We start from the raw sequence: 21842 nt of genomic DNA on the forward strand, positions 1-21842 counted from the left end.
CCGAAAGAAATATGTTATCAGTTTATTTATACAGCTACTCATAGTAAATATAACCTGACTGGAGTAGATAAATATAAAATAGGCTTGTGATAGAAGCCAAGGGAGCGTTGGTGTATAGTGTTGACGTCGGCCATGGGGGACAGCTGACTACACCCCGCGGCCCAGGTAACTTGTCCGCCACACCCTCCAGGCTCGACATACCAGGCCATGGCGCGAAGGGCTGCTGCTAGAGGGTAATATCTATAATAGTAAGCCACTCCCCGCACTCCGCGTTGAGGGAGGACGTGAGCAGAGGCGTTTCCCGGGGGCCACCATCATATTCGGGGTTGGTGTCCGCGCCTCCCATCCCAGCACGCCCAGGGCCCGGCGGGCGCCACCTCACCACAGCGCCGCGGCGGGCGTTACCTCAGCGCCGGGAAGGAGAATCAGAGTGTCGGGGCATAGTATATCCCGCCGCCCCGCCCCGCCCCGCCCCGTCAGACATGGGTGAGCCCCGCCCAGACCCCTCCGCGCTGGCCCGGGGCGCCGCGCTGGGCCGCGAGTCCCTGCTGCAGGCCGCCGTCATGACGTAGGTCATGGGAGGGGCGCCGTGACCTGACTTGTGAGGGGAGCTGAAGAATATAATCTCCGCCCATTTTCTCATTTCCTCTCCTGTCACCTACAGACTTGGAAACCTCTGGGAAATGCAATAATATCTGATAGGGGGAAGCACATATTAATAATAAGAAAGCTAAATTCTTTAAAATTTTAGGAGAAAACAAGAAAATTGCTAAAATACTTAATATCTAGGAAACCTCTTTACATCAGGAAAACTTCCCTCCCTGGACTGTATCACCTGTGGCACGCCTCAGCACGTAAAGTAATATTCTTGATCTACACCCATGTAAAGATGGCGGAGGAGGCCACTGCTGATCCATGCCCTGCCATGCTCTGTTTCTTCAAACAAAAAAACTCCACCTTACTGAACTTTTTTTTTTCCCGTCTGGCCCGTAGTGCCAGTAGTCTACCGTGATCTGGCCTGTTGGTCAGTCCTAGGCTGATGGTAGTGCAGGCAGGTTTTTTTTTAGTAGGACCATTCTTGCTTGACTAATGCTGTCCCCAGAGCACTCTTTAGAGAGTACACCAGAGTCTGGGATGATAGGTTGTCATCAGGGTAGCATGTGGGTAGTCTTAGGCCATTTGACAATGACAGGACATTGTCAGCTTGTATCAGCAGGTGGGACTTGAACCCAGATATTCCAGGACACCGCGCACGCATGCTGACCTCTCAGCCACCACTTCTCGAGAGTATAATCTGCTCAGATAGTTACCTGTCATCATTGAAATAATAACATCAAGACTTAATTCATTGTACAAATCTCAGATGTTATAAATTTGTTATAAACAGGTATCTATGTGATGATTAGCACATTGAAATCTATCAGAATAAAATGTCAACTACCAGAGTGAATTGGATGTGATTCTGAACTAGTATACTGTACCTGTGACAGGCAATTTTCTTGTGTCTTATTCTTATAATTCATATGATTCTTTTAATTTGTTGCTCATCTATCAGTAATATATCTTCCCCCTCATGCAAAAGACTTGCATTCTCCCAGGTCTCTAAACTAATGATGATAGGAAACGAAATATGAAGAATATGGATGGAGGTTTTGTTCTTTAGCTAAACCTGCTGCGTGTTGGATAGTAACTTACTGAATGCTGGATAATATTCTGCTGCATGTTGGATGGTAACCTACTGCGTGTTGGATAGTAATTTATCTGCCTAGTTGAAATGAAACTAATTACTACTCATAACTAACAGAGCACCTTGCTAACCTAATGGAGGGTAACTTATGGCCACAAAATAGTAGTGTCAAGCCCAAAACTTTGCACTGCCCATTTAATAGCCATACCATCAAAGTACAATTTCACCCGGAATGATTAACAACAAGGCGTTACGCTCACTGAGAGGAGAAATGGTGTCAGGTGTTGTGGAGATGTAGACAGCTTTGTGGGCAAGTTCTTTACTGTGACAGTGAAGCAGCTTCGATTCTCTCAACACAGCCCACTGAACATTATTATTATTATTATTATTATTATTATTATTATTATTATTATTATTATAATTATTATTATTTGATTATCATTATTATTATTATCATTATTAACATTTTTATTGTTTTTACTTTTATTATCATTATCATTGATATGAAACACTGCAGTAAATAGAGCTTGAAGAAGATAAATACTAAAAGTTACAAAGTTTGTAACACAAACACACGACACAGGGAATCAAGGATAAAGGAAGTAAAATAGAAAATTGTGCCCATGTTTGTTTATCACTGACACCTGGCTTACAATATCTAAGCTGTGTGTCAGTTGTGTGATGCAATGCTTCCACCATGCAAAAAAGGTTATCACGAGCAAATAATGTAACCTTATTTGTATGGTAGCCCAGCCCCAGTAAATTAGTAACAGCATGAAATTGGAGGTGTTGCTGTACCGAACCTTTACCTTGCCTTAATGTCTGGTGTGTCTGATTAAGAACCAGCAGCTGAACCTTCATAGCTTCATTAAATGACTTACAAAAGCTTGTAGAGTCCCCGCAAACTTATTTATTGCATTGAGATAACAAAAAACTGTTTAAATCGTTGATAGAAAGAGCAGGGTCTTCACAATGTCTGAATATTCATACTCTATTGATTGTTATTTTGATAATGTATAATGATGGTAGTTATAATAAAATTACTGCTGCTTTTACTAGTACATAGTGAAAATACTAATATTTGTAATAATAGCATCAATACAACAATCCCAATCATCTTATTTTTCTTCAGAGATAAAAATTTTACAATTCTTTTTCTTTAAGAGATAAGCTGTTTACATTCTCCTACTCTCAACTATGATTTTCTTCACATATATATATATATATATATATATATATATATATATATATATATATATATATATATATATATATATATATATATATATATTTTTTTTTTTTTTTTTTACTACCTTTTTTTCAGAAATAATCTGTTTAGTTCTTTTTCTTTGAGATAAATTATCTACTACTATTTCTTTCAAAGAATTACTTTCTACTACTACTTTTTTCTCAGCAACAGACTATTTCTAACTTTTCTCACCTTCCCCTTCAGTGACAAACTCTCTACTTACAACTTTCCTTCCTTCCCCCAGAGATAAACTGTCCACCACCGCCACCGCCATGTTCGGTAACCTCAAGAGCAGACTTGGGGACGTGGCTGACCTCAAGAAGCTGTCGTCTCCCACGTCCCTTGTCGGGTCACGGCAGAGATCAAGGCAGCACACCCCGGGCACCATGACCCCCACCCCCTCCACCTCTTCCCACTCCCGACAGCCCTCCATCACCTCCCTTCCTGGCATAGGCGCCTCGCCCCCCGTCTCACCTACAACCCCAAGGACTAGTGGGAGTGTGGGGGATGAGCAGGAGAGGCCTGGGATGAGTTTGGAGAAGGTGTGTGTGTGTGTGTGTGTGTGTGTAATTCACCTCTTGGTCTGCTGCGGGTCTCTCTTGAGACAGCCAGCCGTTCCCCTACGGAAGAGCACAGAGCTCATAGTACCGATCTTTGGGTAGGGCTGAGACCATTCAGTGTGTGTGTTTTATATTGAAATTTTTTGTGTAGGATGTTTTATTTTGTATTTTTTGATGTGTATTCTAAATGGAGGCAGCCGGTGAGTGAAGTAACGCTCCCTTATGTATGTACTCCCTGTTAGTTAGTTAGTTTATCTTGTGAGTTTTTTTGTGTGTGTTTTATTTTGCAAGTTTTTTATTGTATTATTTTTTAACTTTTGTGTGTGTGCCTGTTGTGTTTTTTATTGTGATTTTTTATGTATGTGTGTTCTTTCCTAATATAGTCTCACCTCTTTACAAGATTCTGACTTCAAATTACAATAGTACTTTACATATAACATTTAGTCTTTACAATAATAACATCAAAACAAACTTCCAGTGCTTTACTTATAACATTTAGTCTTTAGAATAATAACAACAAACAAACATCAAAACAAAATTGCAGTGCTTAACTTATAACATTTAGCATTTGCAATCATACACACACCAAAACAAACTCCCAATCACTTCAGGAGCAAGAACTTGAACGCGAGGTCTCCAAGCTAAGACTGGCCCTGGAGGCTCAGCAGGACTCCGCACTGGACCGCCTCAACACCAGGGAGAAGGAGTGGAGGGCGAGGGTGGAGGAGGAGCGGGAGAGGGCGTCGCGGCTGGCCAAAGAGCTGGAGGAGGCAGCCGAGAGGGAGAGGAAGCTACATGGGCGCCTTGATGCTGTGGAAGGGAATAAACAGAGCGTTGTGTCTCAGCTGAAGCAGGCGCAGGGTGAGTGTTTTGGGGAGTTTGAGAGAGAGAGAGAGAGAGAGAGAGAGAGAGTTATGTTATATTTCCTCTTTTTTCGTCATTTGTATGTTTGTTTTGTCTATATTGCACAGTGTTTGTTTAATTCTATAGATGTTTATTTGTGTACCTTGCTTGCCTTCTTCTATAGTTGTTTTCAGTGTATCATAGATGTTGTGTTTTTTATTATATTTGTGTTTTTCTGTTGTTATTGTTAGGCATGTTTTTTTCCATTTTTCTTTGTGTGTCTCTGTATTTGTTTATGTTGCTTGCTTAGTGGCACTGCTTTCCTTTGTTCTTTTGTCCTTTGTTCTGTGTATTTGTTGAGTGGTAAATATCTTCAGTTTGATAGTGTGTGTGTGTGTGTGTGTGTGTATGAGTAATTCAATGATATGAAAAAGTTAACATACATATTAATGATGAAACACACACACACACACACACACACACACACACACACACACACACACACACACACACACACACTATTTGTATCTGGAAAGACTTCCTGTTTGTTTTAGCTGGAAATTTTAACTGATACTCTTAACAGTCATATTCTCAAGGAAGTCCTAAATGTTCATAGACACACTGCAGCATAAAACAATCTTTTCAGAAGCCAGTAAAAGAAAGAATGCATAATACGACCACCAGTAAGCAGTATATCTCCAATAATTTTCTTGGACATTTACTAAGAGAAAAGATTTATTTTCAAGCCAGCACGGGGAACACTTTCTTTAGCTTCTCTGTATCGTTTAGTATCATTCAGCATCATGATACAGGTGAATGAATGAGTGATAACAGTGATAATGTAGTAAAATAATGATACTGATAATAATAATGATAACGATATTAGCATTAATGATGAATGTAAAAGCACCCTAACGCCCCCACATAGAGGGGTGATTTTTTTTTTCTGGTAGTCAGTTTGGCCACTAAAATTGATTAGTTCCTGACTCTTAGTTGATTGGCCTTCCCAAAATTTTAAGAAGCAAAGAAAGCTGTTTCATTTAACACATTAGTTATCATGTTTCAATGATGTTTGCAGCAAAATGTTGAGTTGCTTTTAACATTTTATTTATCCTGCAATTTTTGTTTTTATTTAGTTTACAAAAGGTTTGGTTTAACACTATTTTTATCTTGTGTTAATATGTAGTAAATGATTGTGTTTCTTTATCTGTGTAGAACTTGAAAATGTCTACAGTGAAACCAAATTGTCGAGTCCGTTTGGGCGGAGGCTCCTGTGGGTCCATTTCTCCCCTCTGCTCTGCCACACAGTCCCAACACCTATCTCTTCCTCTCGTATGTAAGGTAAAGGTAACATATGATAGGAAAAAATAGGTGTTGGGACTGTGTGGCAAAGCAGAGGGGAGAAATGGACCCGTGGGAGCCTCTGCCCAAATGAACTCAACAATTTGGTTGGAGTATAGGAACTGAGCCTAACTTACTAGTCACATGATGGCCAATTAAAATCCAGTAAATCTTATCTGTACAAACTATTCATACATACTAGTTACTGCGAGAGACAGGATGCATATGAATTTCAACCTTTTATATATAGAGGAAGATGAACAGACATTTCTATTCCTCTGTATAATGATAGGAATGAGAATTTTGAAGTGTATCTTTGGGTGGTGATGTTGAGTTGGTGTGTATGCTGTCGCCCCTCCACGCACCTCCACTCTAACAATTGACGGTTCTCTCCTTCCCTATTGTTTTCAGCGAGGGTCAAAGGTAAGTGTCGCTACCCCACACCACTCTCACCTTGCTCGGCCATGCTTTAGAGAGAGAGAGAGGCTTGAGAGGGCTGTGTGTGTTAGATGATGATGGTGGTGGTGGTGATGGTGATATAATGTTACGCCACCTTACTCATGCTTTCCCTGCCCTCCTTGGCGAGTGTATGGTGAGCTGATGGTGACGATGCAGTGACTTGACTTATCTCTATCTGTATCTTAGAGCTGTATCTTAAGACACCATCGCTTCTCACATCAACTGTTTCTAAAGGTCAAAGAGGGGATCAATCGGGTTTTCATGAGTGTTTTTTAAGGTTCATGGCACAGAAGAACGGTCAAACTACCACCAGGGCCATAAAACTGCTCCTGGAAATGCCCCAAACTTCTATAAAAGCCTTGTCAAATATGTGAACTTGGGCGACGAAATGTTTTAAAATACGAACCTTACTCTCTTTCTTATTTGGATTTTACTCTGTTTCTCTGTCTCTCTCTGGTTCAGCACTTTCATCCTTGCTTAGTGTATTTATCTTGTCCTTATCATCCTTGCTGTATCTCTCTTTTTCTCTTTTTCTCTTTTTCTTCAAGGTACAGCAGTAAAGTGAAGTGCATGTGTGTGTGTGTGTTTGCGTGCAAGAGAGTAAGAGAGAGCACATATATCGCATCACTAACCTCTAGAGCCATTTATCCACCCTCTCACGGCACCCCAACATCTATCCTTCTTATCCTTGCTTTATCTCTCTTTCTCTTTCTCTCTTTTTCTTCAAGGTAAAGCAGTATAGTGGAGTGTCTGTGTGTGTGTGCGTGCAAGAGAGTAAGAGAGAGCACATATATCACATCACTAACCTCTAGAGCTAGTTATCCACCCTCTCACGGCACCCAAACAAACAATCCAGACCACAGACTAAAGGGGCTATTACACTGGGCAAATTTTCCGTGGATCTTCAGTCAAACCACAATTTCCGCTGGCGTGGTTCTCATTTGTTTCTTGTTGTTGCTGATGATGATGATGGTGAGTAATACCGTCGCCCTTCATTGAAATCTACTGTAGCTTTGGAAGATAGTGGACTGTTCAGAAAACCACGGAAATAGGAGAACCACGCCAGCGGAAATCGTGGTTTGACTGAAGATCCACGGAAAATTTGACTAGTGTAATAGCTCCTTTAAGCAAGAGCACAGTGCATTAGTGTCCCCTGCCATCTACGTATCTCACTTCCCCTGTACAGCTTGAATTTATGATATCTTTTCCCCCTCTTGTGGTCTCGTTTTCCTCCCCTTGTACTTAGATCTGGGTTGATTCATGACTTCTCCGACTGTTTATATATCTGATGAGTGTGTTTAATTTATAATGGAACAGTGCTCATTTCAAAGGCTGTACATTTCTTTTTATCTTTTCTCTATTTATCCCTCCATCTATCTATCTTTAATTCTTTTTATCTATATCTATTTATCTGTATCTTTCTATATATATTTCTTTTTCTCACACACTTAGGGCCGCTTTCACAGTTGTTTTCTTTGTTTTGATCATTACTAATGGCGGCGATCGCCACTGTAAAATTTCCACGTAAAACTGGCCGATGGGGTAGTGGCAGCTGCGGGGTTAGCCTAGCCCCGCACCTTACCACGCACTCTCAACACCTCTCGCTTCCTCTGCAGCCGCCACTACCTCATCGGACAGTTTCACGAGGAAAACTATAGCATCGATCGGCACCATTTGTAACGATCAAAACAAACAAAACGACTGTGAAAGCGGCCCCTTAGTATTGGCATAAGTGTTGGTATTGGTGATGGTAGTAGTAGTGGTGGTGGTGGTGGTGGTTGAAGTGATGGTGATGGTGGTTGAAGTGATGGTTGTGGTGGTAGTGGTTATGGTAATAATGTTTTTCTAATCATATTTTTTCACTTTTTTCACCTTTTTCCAGGGTCGATATCTACTTTTTGATCACTCAGTATTTTAATGTTCATCTCTTTTATATTTTAATCTCAACTTGTGTACTGGTAACCCTGAACAATAGACTATTACTCTCCTATGTACAGTCATCAAAAAACATATTGAACACCCATGGGTCACTTGAATAAAAACTTGTGCGATATCTATAGACCAACGTTGCCAGATTGTCGTACTCAGCCTCCTATGTTTGCCGATTTCCGACCCCAAAACTGTCTCCTCAACCCCAATAACTGCCTTCACATATAGTTATCGTTAAAGTGGTTAATTACGGGTGCTTTTTGGCAATAGCTATGAAACTGGTAAACATGAGGCTCTGAGTATGATAATCTGGCAACGGTGCTATAGACAGACACTGAAGCCTTTGATACCAACCGAACCAGCACAGCATTTTGTCTATAGGTTTCACTCAGGTTCTGTTCAATCACCCATGACTGCTGGATATTCTTTTTACCGATTATACGTTTGATTACCTTCCTTTTCATATCTCTATTGTTTCTCCTTTATGATGCCTCTTAACCCTCATTTGATTTTCTTGTCCTCAGCTGATTATTTTCCATCCAGATTCTCATAAGCCGTTTCTCATTCTAGTTCCTTTTGCCGGTAACTCTCAGTGATCTTATACTTTATACGTTTGATTACTTTCCTTTTCATACCTCTATTGTTTCTCCTTTATGATGCCTCTTAACCCTCATTTGATTATCTTGTCCTCAGCTGATTATTTTCCATCCAGATTCTCATAAGCTGTTTCTCATTCTAGTTCCTTTTGCTGGTAACTCTCCATGATCTTAAATTTTATCATCTTTATTTTTCTTTCCTCAGCATTTTTTATTTTTTTTATTCACCAAGCTGATTCTTTTGCATTCTGACTCCTGTAAACCTTAATTTTATTCTAGTTCCTTTAACTGAGAACTCTTCATGATCCTAAATTTTATCATCACTATTTTCTTTCCTCAGCATTTTTTTTTATTCACCAAGCTGATTCTTTTGCATCCTCATTCCTGTAAACCGTCATTTTATTCTAGTTCTTTTTACCAAGAACTCTTCATGATCCTAAATTTTATCATCACTATTTTCTTTCCTCAGCATTTTTTTTTCTTCTTCATTCACCAAGCTGATTCTTTTGCATCCTGACTCCTGTAAACCTTTATTTTATTCTAGTTCCTTTTACCAAGAACTCTTCATGAGCCTAAATTTTATCACTTTTTCTTTCCTCATCATTTTTTTTTTCTTTTTATTAACCAAGCTGATTTTTTTTGCATCCTGACTCCTGTACACCTTTATTTTATTCTACTAGTTCCTTTTACTGAGAACTCTCTACTATCTCATATTTTATCTTCACTCTTTTTCTCTCCTCAACATTATATTTATTCACCAAGCTAACCATTTTGCATCCTCATTCCTATACACCTTTTTTCATTCTTGTTCCTTTTGCCGGTTACTCTCCATGATCTCAAATTATGTCTGCACTATATTTCTTTTCTCTGCATTATATTTATTCACCAAGCTTGCATGTAGATGAAAATGGTGGTGGTGAATACATTTTTTTCAGATGAGGGTTGTAAAGTCACCCTGCCCCTTCCTCTGCACATGTTAAAAGCTTGTGATAATGAAATGCTATGCTTGTATTTTTTCCCGTTACCTACCGGCTTGCACTTTGGCACTCGGGCGCTCAAGTATCCTCTCTTCTCACCCTCACCCCCCAGAGCTGCTGTGTTGTCTTTGCTGTTGCTGCTGTGTTGCTGTTTGATAACCCAGCCAACCCAAGAACTGACTAACCAACCCTGTGATTTTTGGTGTGATTTTACATGATTTTTTTTTAATATATCTGCATATCCCTCACCTTTACCTCTACTTTTGTGATTCTATGATTTTTCTTTAACCCGGTAGCTGCGGGGATCATATTTCATATAGCGAGAAAAATGAGAAAAAATCATCACCCACACAAACCATTTCATAATATATATCAACGCATTTGTGATCAGTTTATGCATCATCTATTTTGGGGGGTTTATATCACGGCAAAAATTTGGCCTGTCGCTGGTACACGGTAAAGCCAGAAATTTGGACCATCGCTGCTACTGGGTTAACAAATGCACATATTTCTCACTTTTTTTACATGATATTCCGTAACAAATCCTCATATTTCTCACTTATCTACTATTTTGTGTGATTTTACATTTTTTTTTTTTTCAAGCATGCACATATCCCTAACTTATACCCACTCATACACACACACACACATGTACACCCATACCCACGCTTACACACGTCTCTGGAGGGTTGACGGGTGTGTGTTGCAGGGCTGGAGGCCAAGGTGTGTGAGATGCAGGACAACTATGACCAGCTGGAGGGCCTCAACGCTCAGGAGGGGGCCAAGGTCAAGCATATGGTAGGTACTTTCTTCTCTTGTACTTCTATTATTATTATTATTTTTCATCATCATCATCATCTCGTTCAATGGTTGGATGCTTTATGGCTCTCCTCCATTCTACTCTGTCTTCTGCCTGATCCTCATCCAATCCCATTAATACAAAGTCTTCCTGTATACACCTTCACATTTTCCTAGGTCTACCAACTGGTCTCCTTCCTTCTACCTCTAATCTCTCCAAAACTCCCAACACTGTAACCTCCCTTGCTCTCTTTCTCCTCCATTCTACTCTGTCTTCTGCCTGATGCTCATCCAATCCCATCAATGCCAAGTCTTCCTGTATACACCTCCTCCACATTTTCCTAGGTCTACCAACTGGTCTCCTTCCTTCTACTTCTAATCTCTCCAAAACTCCCAGCACTGTATCCTCCCCTGCTCTTTTCACATGTCCAAACCATCGGAGTCTTTCCATTCTGAGCACTGTTTCCAGGTCCTCTACTCCACATCTGTTAGCTACATCTGCACTGGACACCCTATCTTGCCACCTGATCCCTGCGGTATACCTCAGCATTCTGCGATACTTGCTGTCAATACCTCCATCAATTTTCTAGTTAGAGCCCATGTGATTGTTATTATTTTTATTATCATTATTTTTTTTTTACTGCAAAGGAGGTAGTTAAAGTAAAAAATTGTCTCCTATATCCTTTTTTTTCCTAATTCTTCTTTTCTTTGTCCTTTTTTTCAGGGCCAGTTCCTTGATTTTTTATTTATTTATTCCATTTTTTATTTTTTTATTTTTAAACTCCAATTCCACAGTCCAGTGCAGTGTCTCTGTATGCACCCAAACCAAACTTTTCTCTACATTTTTCTTATTTTATTATTATTATTTTTTTTCAGTCTCCAATAATAGAGATTTCCTGTAAAATTTCCAACACTTTCTAACCTTCTATATCAGCACCAACCACTATCCAAGAATTTTAAGTAGTAGTATTTTCTGTTTGATATTAGAAGCTCATAAACCCATTGTATTAAACTCTGGAACTGACCCATTTTATTTTTTATCGTTATTATTATTTCGTATGGCAGAATAGGTGACCAACTGATCACCACACACTAACCCTTTATCCACACACCCCACAGCTGCTGAATGCCAATAGCGAGCTGGACCGAGTGCGAGAGGACCTCAAGCAGCGGACTGAGGCCTTGGCGGCTGTGGAGGCCAAGCTTGGGCGTCTCCCGGGCCTTGAGGAGCGGCTTGGAGTGCTCAGCGAGGAGAAGACAGAGCTGGAGACCCAAGTGGCGGGGCTGAAGCAGAGGCTGAGGGTGGCCGAGGGAAAGTAAGGGAGAGTTTTTTTATATATTATTTATTTTATATTTTATTTTTAGCAATATTCTGACGTGTTTTCTTCAGATTCTTCGCTTTATTGTTAATTTTGAGTCTCTTACAATGGTTTTCATCTGATTTTTCACTTTTTTTTTTTTTTTACAGTAAAGGAAACAGTTCAAGGGCACAAAAAAAAAGGAAACTAATGAAAAAAAGCCTGCTACTCACTGCCCCAAATTTCCATTCTCTTTCTGTTTATTTTTCTTCAGATTTTTCTTGCTGTCACTAATTTTGAGTCTTGCTATGTGTTGTTTTCTTCTGATTCTTCACTTTCTCACTAATTTTTGAGCTTGCAATGTTTTTCTTTTGGTTCTTCATGTCATTGCTATTTGGAACCACTTCTGTATCTTCTTCCTATCAGTATGTTTCTTATGGATCTTGGCGTTCTTATTTAGCAGCATCCTTACACTGTTCCTCCCTTCTCTTCTCTCTGTTACATATTTTCCTTCTTTTCTGTCTCATTCCTACATTAATCAACCCTCTTTACCTCTTACCTTCCTTCTTTTCCGTCCCCTTGCCGCACTCCTTATTCTCATCTTTTTTTACCTTCATTTCTTACCACAATCCTTTCCTGTCTCTTTCATTCCTACAGTTATCTCCCCGCTTTACCTCTGTTACCTTCCTTCTTTTCTGTCGCCTTGCAGCACTCGTTATCCTCATCTTTTTTTTACCTTCATTTCCTACCATCCTCCTTTCCTGTCTCATACATTCCCTCTTTTTCGTTCCTTCCCACACCATCTACTTACTCTCATCTCCTTTTTCTTCCTTCATTTTCTACTTCCTCTATTGTCTCCTACATTTCCTCTTGATTCCTCCCCACACCATCTACTTAAGTATCTCCTCACACCCTTTCGCCGTCAGGTGTCGAGCACTGGAGGAGACCAAGGAGGAGGAGGTGCACCATCTGGAGAGCCGCATCGCCACCCTAGAACAGAGGACCTCTCAGACGGGCCTTCAGGAGACAGACCGCATACAGGCTCTCATAAAGGAGGTGAGGGACTGAGGCTATTGTTTTTGTAGTTGTCTGTAACTCCTGTTGGTTGTGTTTTGCTGTTGCTTCTGTTATTGTCCCAGTTCGACTTTTTCATTTGCACCTCATATCAAACTCTTGTAACTTGTTAGAATGTAGTTAAAGAAGTTCTTCCAAAAGTATAGTCCATTTCCACATGTAACAAGAAATGGTTTAGATGGTAATGTGAGCCAGCCTGGAGAAGGAAAGAAGGGAAGAGGAGGCATACAGGTAAAGTAAGGGAGAAGGAAGGAAGGAATGTTCTATCCTCTGTGGTGGTCTGTTGTTAACTGACTGTTGTAGGGCTTTTAACTAGTACAAAATGCAATGTCTGAAGAGGCAATCAGGAAGGAATACCATTTCAAGGATGTTTCGATAAAGTTTGGCAACCTTGCAGACAATGCAGAAAATGACACGGCTGACACTCACATGATCAGTAATTTTTTACGCATAACACTACTGTTCACACCACACACTTCTAACTCACCCTCACCACCACAACTCATCCATGTAGTTTGTGTTTTGTTACTGCATTTGTTAAGGTTCCAGTTAACTTTTTTTGTATTCACACATCTCTTATTGCACTTTACCACTGACTCACACTCACCTTCACACCATCATTTCTGTTGTCTTGTAACCATTTTTTTTTGTGTGTGTGTGTGTTTTATTGCTGCTTCTGTTAGGATTACAATTTCCATTTTGCATGTACACACCTCATACCACACTCAATGACTGATTCACGCTCACCACCACACACCACTGACACACCCTCTCCACCATAGACCACTAACTCCCTCACCACTACACCGCTAACTCCCCCTCACCACCACACAGCGGGAGACGGTGGAGCACAGTCTGGAGGAGGCGCGGCAGCAGCTAAACAACATCAAGGCGTCCTGGAGCACCAAGATCACCAGCCTGGAGGAGCAGATTCATCACCTCAATGCCAAAATAGCCGAGGACCAAGTATGGAGGAGAAGGGGAGGGGGCTGCTTGTTGAGTGGGAGAAGGGATAGTATTTGTTTTTCTACCTGTCTACCTCTTTATCCATCTGTCCTCTTTATTAAACTTTTCATATATGTATCTATATTTCTCTTGTTCTGTCCACCTATCTACCTCTATTTATCTATTTATTTATCTCAGTTTGTGTCTATCTTTATTTCTATCTTTGTCCACTTTTTTTTTTCTTTGAAGGAAGCATAACATTGTATTTTCCGGTTTCTGACCCCTAAATATTGCAAAAAAGAGCATTAATAATTACCGATTTTAACAATAATTATAAATACATATCATTATCTTTGTGGGTGCGATAGTTTTTTGTCAGAAATCGTCAAAAACAATACTCCAAGTACAACAATCTGGCAACGTAGGCTCAAGGTTGAAAATTGATAAATAAAACAAGCTCAGTAATCGCCGTTCACATAAAGAAAGTAATTTAAAGACTCGGTTGTTAATCTTCTCTCCTTCGCCTTCCAACAGAGTGACCTTCAGGCAGCAGAGGAGAGGAACACCAGCCTCACCACCAGCCTCCAAGCACTGAGGGAGGAGGTGAAGGCGGTGCAGGAGAGCAAGGTTGAGGCCAAGAGGAGGATGGAGGAGGAGAAGGGGAGGCTGCAGGAGGACGTGGAGACCCTGAAGTGGCAGCTGGGGCAGAAGGAGGCCAGGGAGGAGGAGCTCAATAACAGACTGGTGAGTGGGGAGGATTTTTATTTATTTATTTATTTATTTATTTATTTATTTATTTTTTTACAACAAAGGAGACGGCTCAAGGGCAACAAAAAGAGTGTAGAAAAAAAAAAGGCCGCAACTCACTACTCCCATGACAGACAAAAGTAAAGGTGGTCAATTGTCAGAGATTTATTTTATTTATTTATTTATTTATTTATTTATTTTACAACAAAGGAGACGGCTCAAGGGGAACAAAAAGAGTAGAAAAAAAAAGCCCACAACTCACCGCTCCCACAAGAGACAGAAGTGAAGAGTGGTCAATTGTGGGGGGGTTATTTTATTTATTTATGTTTTTTTTTTACAACAAAGGAGACGGCTCAAGGGCAACAAAAAGAGTGTAGAAAAAAAAACACGCAACTCTCCGCTCCCACAACAGACAGAAGTAAAGAGTGGCCAGAAGAGAGGTCAATTGTGGGAGTTTTATTTATTTTCTTGTTTTGTTTAACCCGGCAGCTGCGGGGACCATATTTCTTAAAGGTCCCTCTAAGCGAGAAAAAACGAGAAAAAAATCATCATTCCCGCAAACCATTTCATAATATGTATCAACGTATTTATGATCAGTTTATGCATCATCTATTTTGGGGGGGGGGTCTTTATCATGGCACAAATTTGGCCCGTCGCTGGTACACGGTAAAGTCACAAATTTGGTCCGTCGCTGGTACACGGTAAAGCCACAAATTTGGCCCGTCGCTGGTACACGGTAAAGCCACAAATTTGGCCCGTCGCTGGTACACGGTAAAGCCACAAATTTGGTCCGTCGCTGGTACATGGTAAAGCCACAAATTTGGTCCGTCGCTGGTACATGGTAAAGCCACAAATTTGGTCCGTCGCTGGTACACGGTAAAGCCACAAATTTGGCCCGTCGCTGGTACACGGTAAAGCCACAAATTTGGTCCGTTGCTGGTACACGGTAAAGCCACAAATTTGGCCCGTCGCTGGTACACGGTAAAGCCACAAATTTGGCCCGTCGCTGGTACACGGTAAAGCCACAAATTTGGCCCGTCGCTGGTACACGGTAAAGCCACAAATTTGGTCCGTCGCTGGTACACGGTAAAGCCACAAATTTGGTCCGTCACTGGTACATGGTAAAGCCACAAATTTGGTCCGTCACTGCTACCGGGTTAACAGAATGGATGCAACTCAAGGGCACAAAAAAATAACAGGAAACAAAATTGTCTACAATGGCGCTGATCCTGTAAATTTGAGAGGATGTGGAAGGATGTTAAATTGTTAATGGTGGTGTTTTTGTTCTTTTTCATAGTTTATTTTGATAGGTGGATAGATGGATGTTTATTGACCGCAAAAAATACATCCTCACAGTATAATCTCTTGCTCAACCTCTTATCTTTTTGGTGTTCTAGTTTGTTGTTTTGTTCATTTCCAAGTCTCAAAATTTCCCCTCCATAAATCCCTTTCTTTTCCTCTCCCTCTCTTTCTGTCCATCAGTCTAGGCAGCCCTCTTCTTCCATTTCACTATCCTCTGCAACCTCTTCTTCCTCCCCTTCCCTCCCTTTAGTCTAAGCAACCCTCTTCTTCCCCTTCACTGTCTTCCACAATCCCTATCCATCCTCTCTCTCTTTCACTCTTCCTCCCTCCTTGAACCTTAGCACTCTTTGTTTTCCTCCATAACCCCCTTTTATCTCCCCTTCCTCCCTCCCTCCCTCCCATTAGTCTAAGCAACTCTCTTCCACAATCCCTATTCATCCTCTCTCTCCTCTTTCACTCTTCCTCCCTCCTTGAACCTAGCACCCTTCGTTTTCCTCCATAACCCCCTTTGACCTCCCCTTCCTCCCTCCCTCCCTCCCTTTAGTCTAAGCAACTCAATTCTTTCCCCTCACTCTCTTCCACAATCCCTATCCATCCTCTCTCTCTCTCGTCTTTCACTCCTCCTCCCTCCTTGAACCTTAGCACCCTTCGCTTTCCTCCATAACCCCCTTTTACCTCCCCTCCCTCCCTCCCCGTTAGTCTAAGCAACTCTCTTTCCCCCCCTCACTCTCTTCCACAATCCCTATCCATCCTCTCTCTCTCTCGTCTTTCACTCCTCCTCCCTCCTTGAACCTTAGCACCCTTCCATAATCCCCTTTTACCTCCCTTCCTCCCTCCCTTTAGTCTAAGCAACTCTCTTTCCCCCCCTCACTCTCTTCCACAATCCCTATCCATCCTCTCTCTCTCTTTCACTCTTCCTCCCTCCTTTTACCTCCCTTCCTCCCTCCTTTTTCAGCAACTCTCTCTTCCTCCCTCTCCTCCTCCTCCATCCCTATCCATTCTCTCTCCTCCTCCTTCCTCCCTCCCTTTAGTCTAAGCAACTCTCTTTCCCCCCCTCACTCTCTTCCACAATCCCTATTCATCCTCTCTCTCTTTCACTCTTCCTCCCTCCTTGAACCTTACCACCCTTCGTTTTCCTCCATACCTCCCTTCCTCCCTCCCTTTAGTCTAAGCAACTCTCTTTCCCCTCCTCACTCTCTTCCACAATCCCTATCCATCCTCTTGCTCTCTTTCACTCATCCTCCCTCCTTGAACCTAGCACCCCTCATCTTCCCCTTCTCGCTTTAGCTCCGTTACCCTTCTTTTCCGTCTCCTTGCATCACTCCTTCTCCTCATCTCCTTTTTTTAACTTCATTTCCTTCCATCCCCCTTTCCTGTCTCATACATTCCCTCTTTTGGTTCCTTCCTACTGTAATGCCAGATTTTTAGTAGGGACAAAAAACGTTTAGGAGTCACCAAGTATGTTCAAGTAATTATAAGGGCTCGCCAGTAATCGGTAATCTATCAACAACCTTCACCCAACCACCTCTCCTTCATCTCACCCTTCCTCCTTCCCCTGAGCCTCATCACCTTCCTTCTCTCCAGAGTGCCGAGGAGGAGAAGGTCAAATCCTGCACCGGCATCCTTCAGGCTAAGATCGAAACCATCGCCGGCCTGGAAATCAACCTCACAGACCTGCAGGGGAAGATGGCAGAGATGGAGGGAACACTGACATCCACTCGGGAGGACATACAGAAGCTACAGGGGGAGAAGAAGCGTGTACAGGAGTCCGTGGCGAGGGAGAGGAATGCCACAGAGACAGCACTGAGGGGGAAGAGTGAGGTGGAGGCCAGGCTGGAGGTTGTATCGGGGGAGAAGGAGCGTCTGTCGAAGAACCTGGACGAGTATGCGGACCGTGTGGCAACGCTGGAACAGAGGTTGGCGGAGAAGGAGAGGGAGTGCCAGGAGAGCATGGGGAAGGTGGCGGGCTTGGAGGAGAGGCTGCAGGAGGCCACCCAGGAGTGCCAGTCTCTCCGTGAGCAGCTGGAGTCCTCAGAGGCGAACCTGGAGCACAAGATTGAGGCGTCGGAGATTGTGAGAACGCTGAGGGAAAACGTGAAGACCCTGGAGGAGGAGCTGACGGAGAGTAAACAGGTGCGGAATCCATTGTTTTTATTTTTTTACTGTATTTTATTTCTTATTTTTTGTTATTATTATTACTATTATTATTATTATTATTATTATTATTAGTAGTAGTAGTAGTAGTAGTAGTAGTTATTTTTACTTTATGTATTTATTTATTTATTTATTTATTTATTTTTTTATGCTTCGTGTTACTCAGCTAGCAAACATTTCTTAGTGTTTGTGGATGTATTTTGATGTGAAAATATTCCAGTTGGTTATTTTGAAACGCTACTATATATAAAAAAAAATAAAAAAAATTTGTCTTCTTATTTTCAGTGTAGCGGCAATAATCTTATCTTTCTTCATCATAACTTATTCATCTCCTTCCTCGTTTCCTTCATTTTTTCATCCTCTGCTATACTTTCCTTTCTTCATGATCCTCTGTTCCTGACTTTCTACATTGTTTTTGCCGTCCAGAACATCAAGATACAGCGTCAGCGGCTGGCGGACATGAAGAAAACACTGCAGCGCGAACTACGCCTGACCCCGGACAGTGGCGACTCAGCAGCAGCAGCAGGAGGGGCAGCGGCAGCACCCCAGAGTACAACAGCAACAACAGCAGCAGCACCAACTCTATCATCGTCATCAGCGGCAATAATCGACACCTTATCATTCCATTCCTCGGAGCAGCAACAGCAACACTGGAAGGAGGTTCGGGCATCGTTGGGGAATGGTAAGCTTGTTTTGGGCATCGTTGGGGAATGGTAAGCTTGTTTTGGGCATCGTTGGGGAATGGTAAGCTTGTTTCGGGCATCGTTGGGGAATGGTAAGCTTGTTTCGGGCATCGTTGGGGAATGGTAAGCTTGTTTCGGGCATTGTTAGGGAATGGTAAGCTTGTGTTTGTGGGGAGAGGGAAGGGGAATGATGGTGTTTTCCCTTCATCTTTCCTTTAGTAATGGTGGATATGATTATAGTCAAGAGGAATCTTCATATAAATACTTTCTAAATATTTTTAACCCAGTAGCAGCGATGGGCCAAATTTATGCCATGATATAAACCCCCCAAAATAGATGATGCAAAAACTGTTCACAAATGCGTTGATATGCATTATGAAATTGTTTGCGTGAATGATGATTTTTTTCTCATTAATTCGCTTAGAGGGGCTTTTAAGAAACATGATCCCTGCAGCTACCGGGTTAAGCTAATAGTAGTATCTGTAAGTAAGCACATTGAGTTAGTACAGTTTCCCTATAAATAGTTGTTTATTAATATGCATGTTTTTCCCTTATGTGGTTGGACAGGCTATGAGTCTCTCCCACTCTTGACAATCATAAGACTTTCTCCTCTTCCCTTCCTATGTAACAATGTCTTCTCCATACAACCAATCTTCCCTTCTTCCATAACAACGGTTTTCTACAGTCTCCCTTCCCTCTTCTCTTCCTTTCCTATGTAACGATGGCTTCTTCATACAGTCTCCCTTCCCTTCTTACATAACAGTGGTTTCCTAGTACAGTCTCCCCTCTTCTCTTCCCTTCCTATGTAACAATGTCCTTTTCATACAGTCTCCCTTCCCTTCTTACATAACAGTGGTTTCCTAGTACAGTCTCCCTCTTCCCTTCCCTTCCTATGTAACAATGGCTTCTTCATACAACCTCCCTTCCCTTCTTACGTAACAGTGGTTTCCTAGTACAGTCTCCCCTCTTCTCTCCCCTTCCTATGTAACAATGGCTTCTTCATACAACCTCCCTTCCCTTCTTGCATAACAGTGATTTTCCTAGTACAGTCTCCCTTCCCTCTTCTCTTCCCTTCCTATGTAACAATGTCCTCTTCATACAGCCTCCCTTCCCTTCTTGCATAACAGTGATTTTCCTAGTACAGTCTCCCTTCCCTCTTCTCTTCCCTTCCTATGTAACAATGGCTTCTTCATTCTTACATAACAGTGATTTTCCTAGTACAGTCTCTCTTCCCTCTTCTCTTCCTTCCTATTAACAATGTCCTCTTCATACAGCCTCCTTCCTTCTTGCATAACAGTGATTTACCTCACCACTACTTGCCTCTACTTCTCAGTCTATCGTTTTTTTCTGCATCTATCTCTCTCTTTTTTCTACATTATCTATTCTTTCTGTATCACTCTATATCCTTTTTTTCTGTATCTGTCTGTATTTACATTTTCTGTGTCTTTATCTCTTTTTTTTTTTTTTCTTTCTATATATATCTCCTTTTTTTTTTGTATGTCTGTATTTCCATTTTCTGTGTCTTTATCTCCTTTTTTCTATCTATCTATATCTCCTTTTTTTCTGTATCTGTCTGTATTTACATTTTCTGTGTTGTTATCTTTTTTTTTTCTATCTATCTATATCTCCTTTTTTTCTGTATCTGTCTGTATTTCCATTTTCTGTGTCTATCTCCTTTCTGTCTATACATCAATCTATATCTCTCTTTTTCTCATCTCTCCTCCCCCAAGGCTGTCCACTTGACCCGCGCCGTGGCCACGCTGCTCCACATGAGTTCTGAGGAGGAGCGACTTCTGCGGGAGACACTGGAGTGGAAGATGTCCTGGTTTGGCTCCAAGCCCAACCTGGGGAAGGGTCAAGGCGCCCTCTCCATCCCTCCCTCCCAATGACACTCATGGATGTGGCTCTAACCTTTAACGACCCTCCAGTTTGACCTTAACATGTCCTGGTGACCCCTGATGGTGACCTTGTATCCTTGTGATGGTTCAGGCCTGACTTCTGTTCCTGGTGGTTTTAATATGACCTTGACCTGACTGGTGAGAAGATGGTGACTGTGGTGACCTTTGACTGGCCTGGGTACTCTCTCCTTGTTCCTGGTGACTTGTGACCTTAGTACTTCCCTGGTGAGCTGCAGGGGGTCTTGGTACCTCCCCTTATGACTGTTTGGTGAGTTCATGTTTCTGGTAATCGTGGGATATCCTGGTGATTGTAGGGTGTTTCGGTGATCCAGGTATTGCTGCTGCTGCCCTTGGTGACTAGCGCAGCTGTGTGGTCTTGGTGAATAGAGTCATGGAGTAGGAGAGTCTGACCACCTTCATCGGAGGCACCATGGTACCAAAAGAGCTGCACAAAATTCATATTAATACTGATACTATAGTGCTTTTGTGTGCCCTAGGTGTCATCAGGATCTCAAAGTACCTAGAGCATAAAAAACACTCTTGTACCACCATCAGAATTTCGTGTGGCTCTTTTTGTATCATGGCACCAGTGATGAAGGTGGCCACACACAGCGATTCTTTGGCTCTGGTGGCGATGGGCCTGGTTACCGTGAAGCCTAGCAAGTGTTCTGGTGTTATTGACGGTGTTTGTGGGCGCTGGTGTGACCCATGGCCCTTGGTGTTCACGTTGCTGCTAGTGATGATGGTGATAGGAATGGTGATATGACTGTGCGGTTGTCTGGTTTGTTAGTGTAGGATGGTGCTTTTTCTTTTCTTCTTGTTTGATGTCCTTATTTTCCCTTATGGGGTTGGACGAGCTATGAGTCTCTCCCACTCCACTTTTATGAATGCTTTCCACACCACCTCCTTTTTACTGTTCTTGTAGGTGTGTCAAAAAGAGAGAGAGAAAGAGAAAAAGAGAGCAAGAGACCAGGGTGCAGCAGTAAACAACAACAAAACAACGTAACATAAAACTGTGCAAACCTTCATAATATTACCCAACAGCTGTAGCTTGGTGGACTTTGCCTTACCCACACATCAGGGGAGACATTACTGCTCTGCCTTGTTGTGCTCTGCTGGGGGAAAATAAGGCAGGACAGTCAAGTAGAGGCTTAATGATATGCTGGGTCTGAAATGCCATACAGTATATCAGTCAGTGGTTAGTGGTGTTCAGTCTGTCATCATATCATGTAAACCTTTGGGGCATCAGTAAGCCATGCCTCTGAGTGGACCTTTTGTACCAACATGAACAAATGGAGGGTT

The 21842-nt window shown here is 41.9% G+C and overlaps 1 protein-coding gene across 4 annotated transcripts; it reads left to right on the forward strand.

Moving 5' to 3' along the window:
• Positions 1–31: 31 nt before the first annotated feature.
• LOC127005532 (golgin subfamily A member 1-like) lies at positions 32–18691 on the forward strand. Of its 4 annotated transcripts, none has more exons than XM_050874459.1 (10): positions 32–165; positions 3181–3478; positions 4108–4357; positions 10351–10439; positions 11559–11755; positions 12664–12793; positions 13646–13777; positions 14291–14500; positions 17390–17938; positions 18386–18691. In XM_050874459.1, exons 2-10 carry the CDS (start codon positions 3209–3211, stop codon positions 18674–18676), a joined length of 2118 nt encoding a protein of 705 aa, XP_050730416.1. In that variant the 5' UTR covers positions 32–165; positions 3181–3208; the 3' UTR covers positions 18677–18691. The 4 variants fall into 4 exon arrangements, with proteins under 4 accessions (XP_050730416.1, XP_050730414.1, XP_050730417.1 ...); XM_050874457.1 differs by having other exon boundaries at positions 101–568; XM_050874460.1 differs by having other exon boundaries at positions 102–486.
• Positions 18692–21842: the final 3151 nt, after the last annotated feature.

This window comes from Eriocheir sinensis, chromosome 30, assembly GCF_024679095.1.
Source record: "Eriocheir sinensis breed Jianghai 21 chromosome 30, ASM2467909v1, whole genome shotgun sequence".
Taxonomy (NCBI): domain Eukaryota; kingdom Metazoa; phylum Arthropoda; class Malacostraca; order Decapoda; family Varunidae; genus Eriocheir; species Eriocheir sinensis.

Excerpts from the sequence above, each read along its gene's own strand:
- LOC127005532 (XM_050874457.1), top strand. The coding sequence starts at position 483 with ATGGGTGAGCCCCGCCCAGACCCCTCCGCGCTGGCCCGGGGCGCCGCG. Across the intron at positions 569-3,180 it reads CTGCAGGCCGCCGTCATGAC|AGATAAACTGTCCACCACCG; the intron begins GTAGGTCATGGG and ends TCCTTCCCCCAG. Across the intron at positions 10,440-11,558 it reads GGGCCAAGGTCAAGCATATG|CTGCTGAATGCCAATAGCGA; the intron begins GTAGGTACTTTC and ends CACACCCCACAG.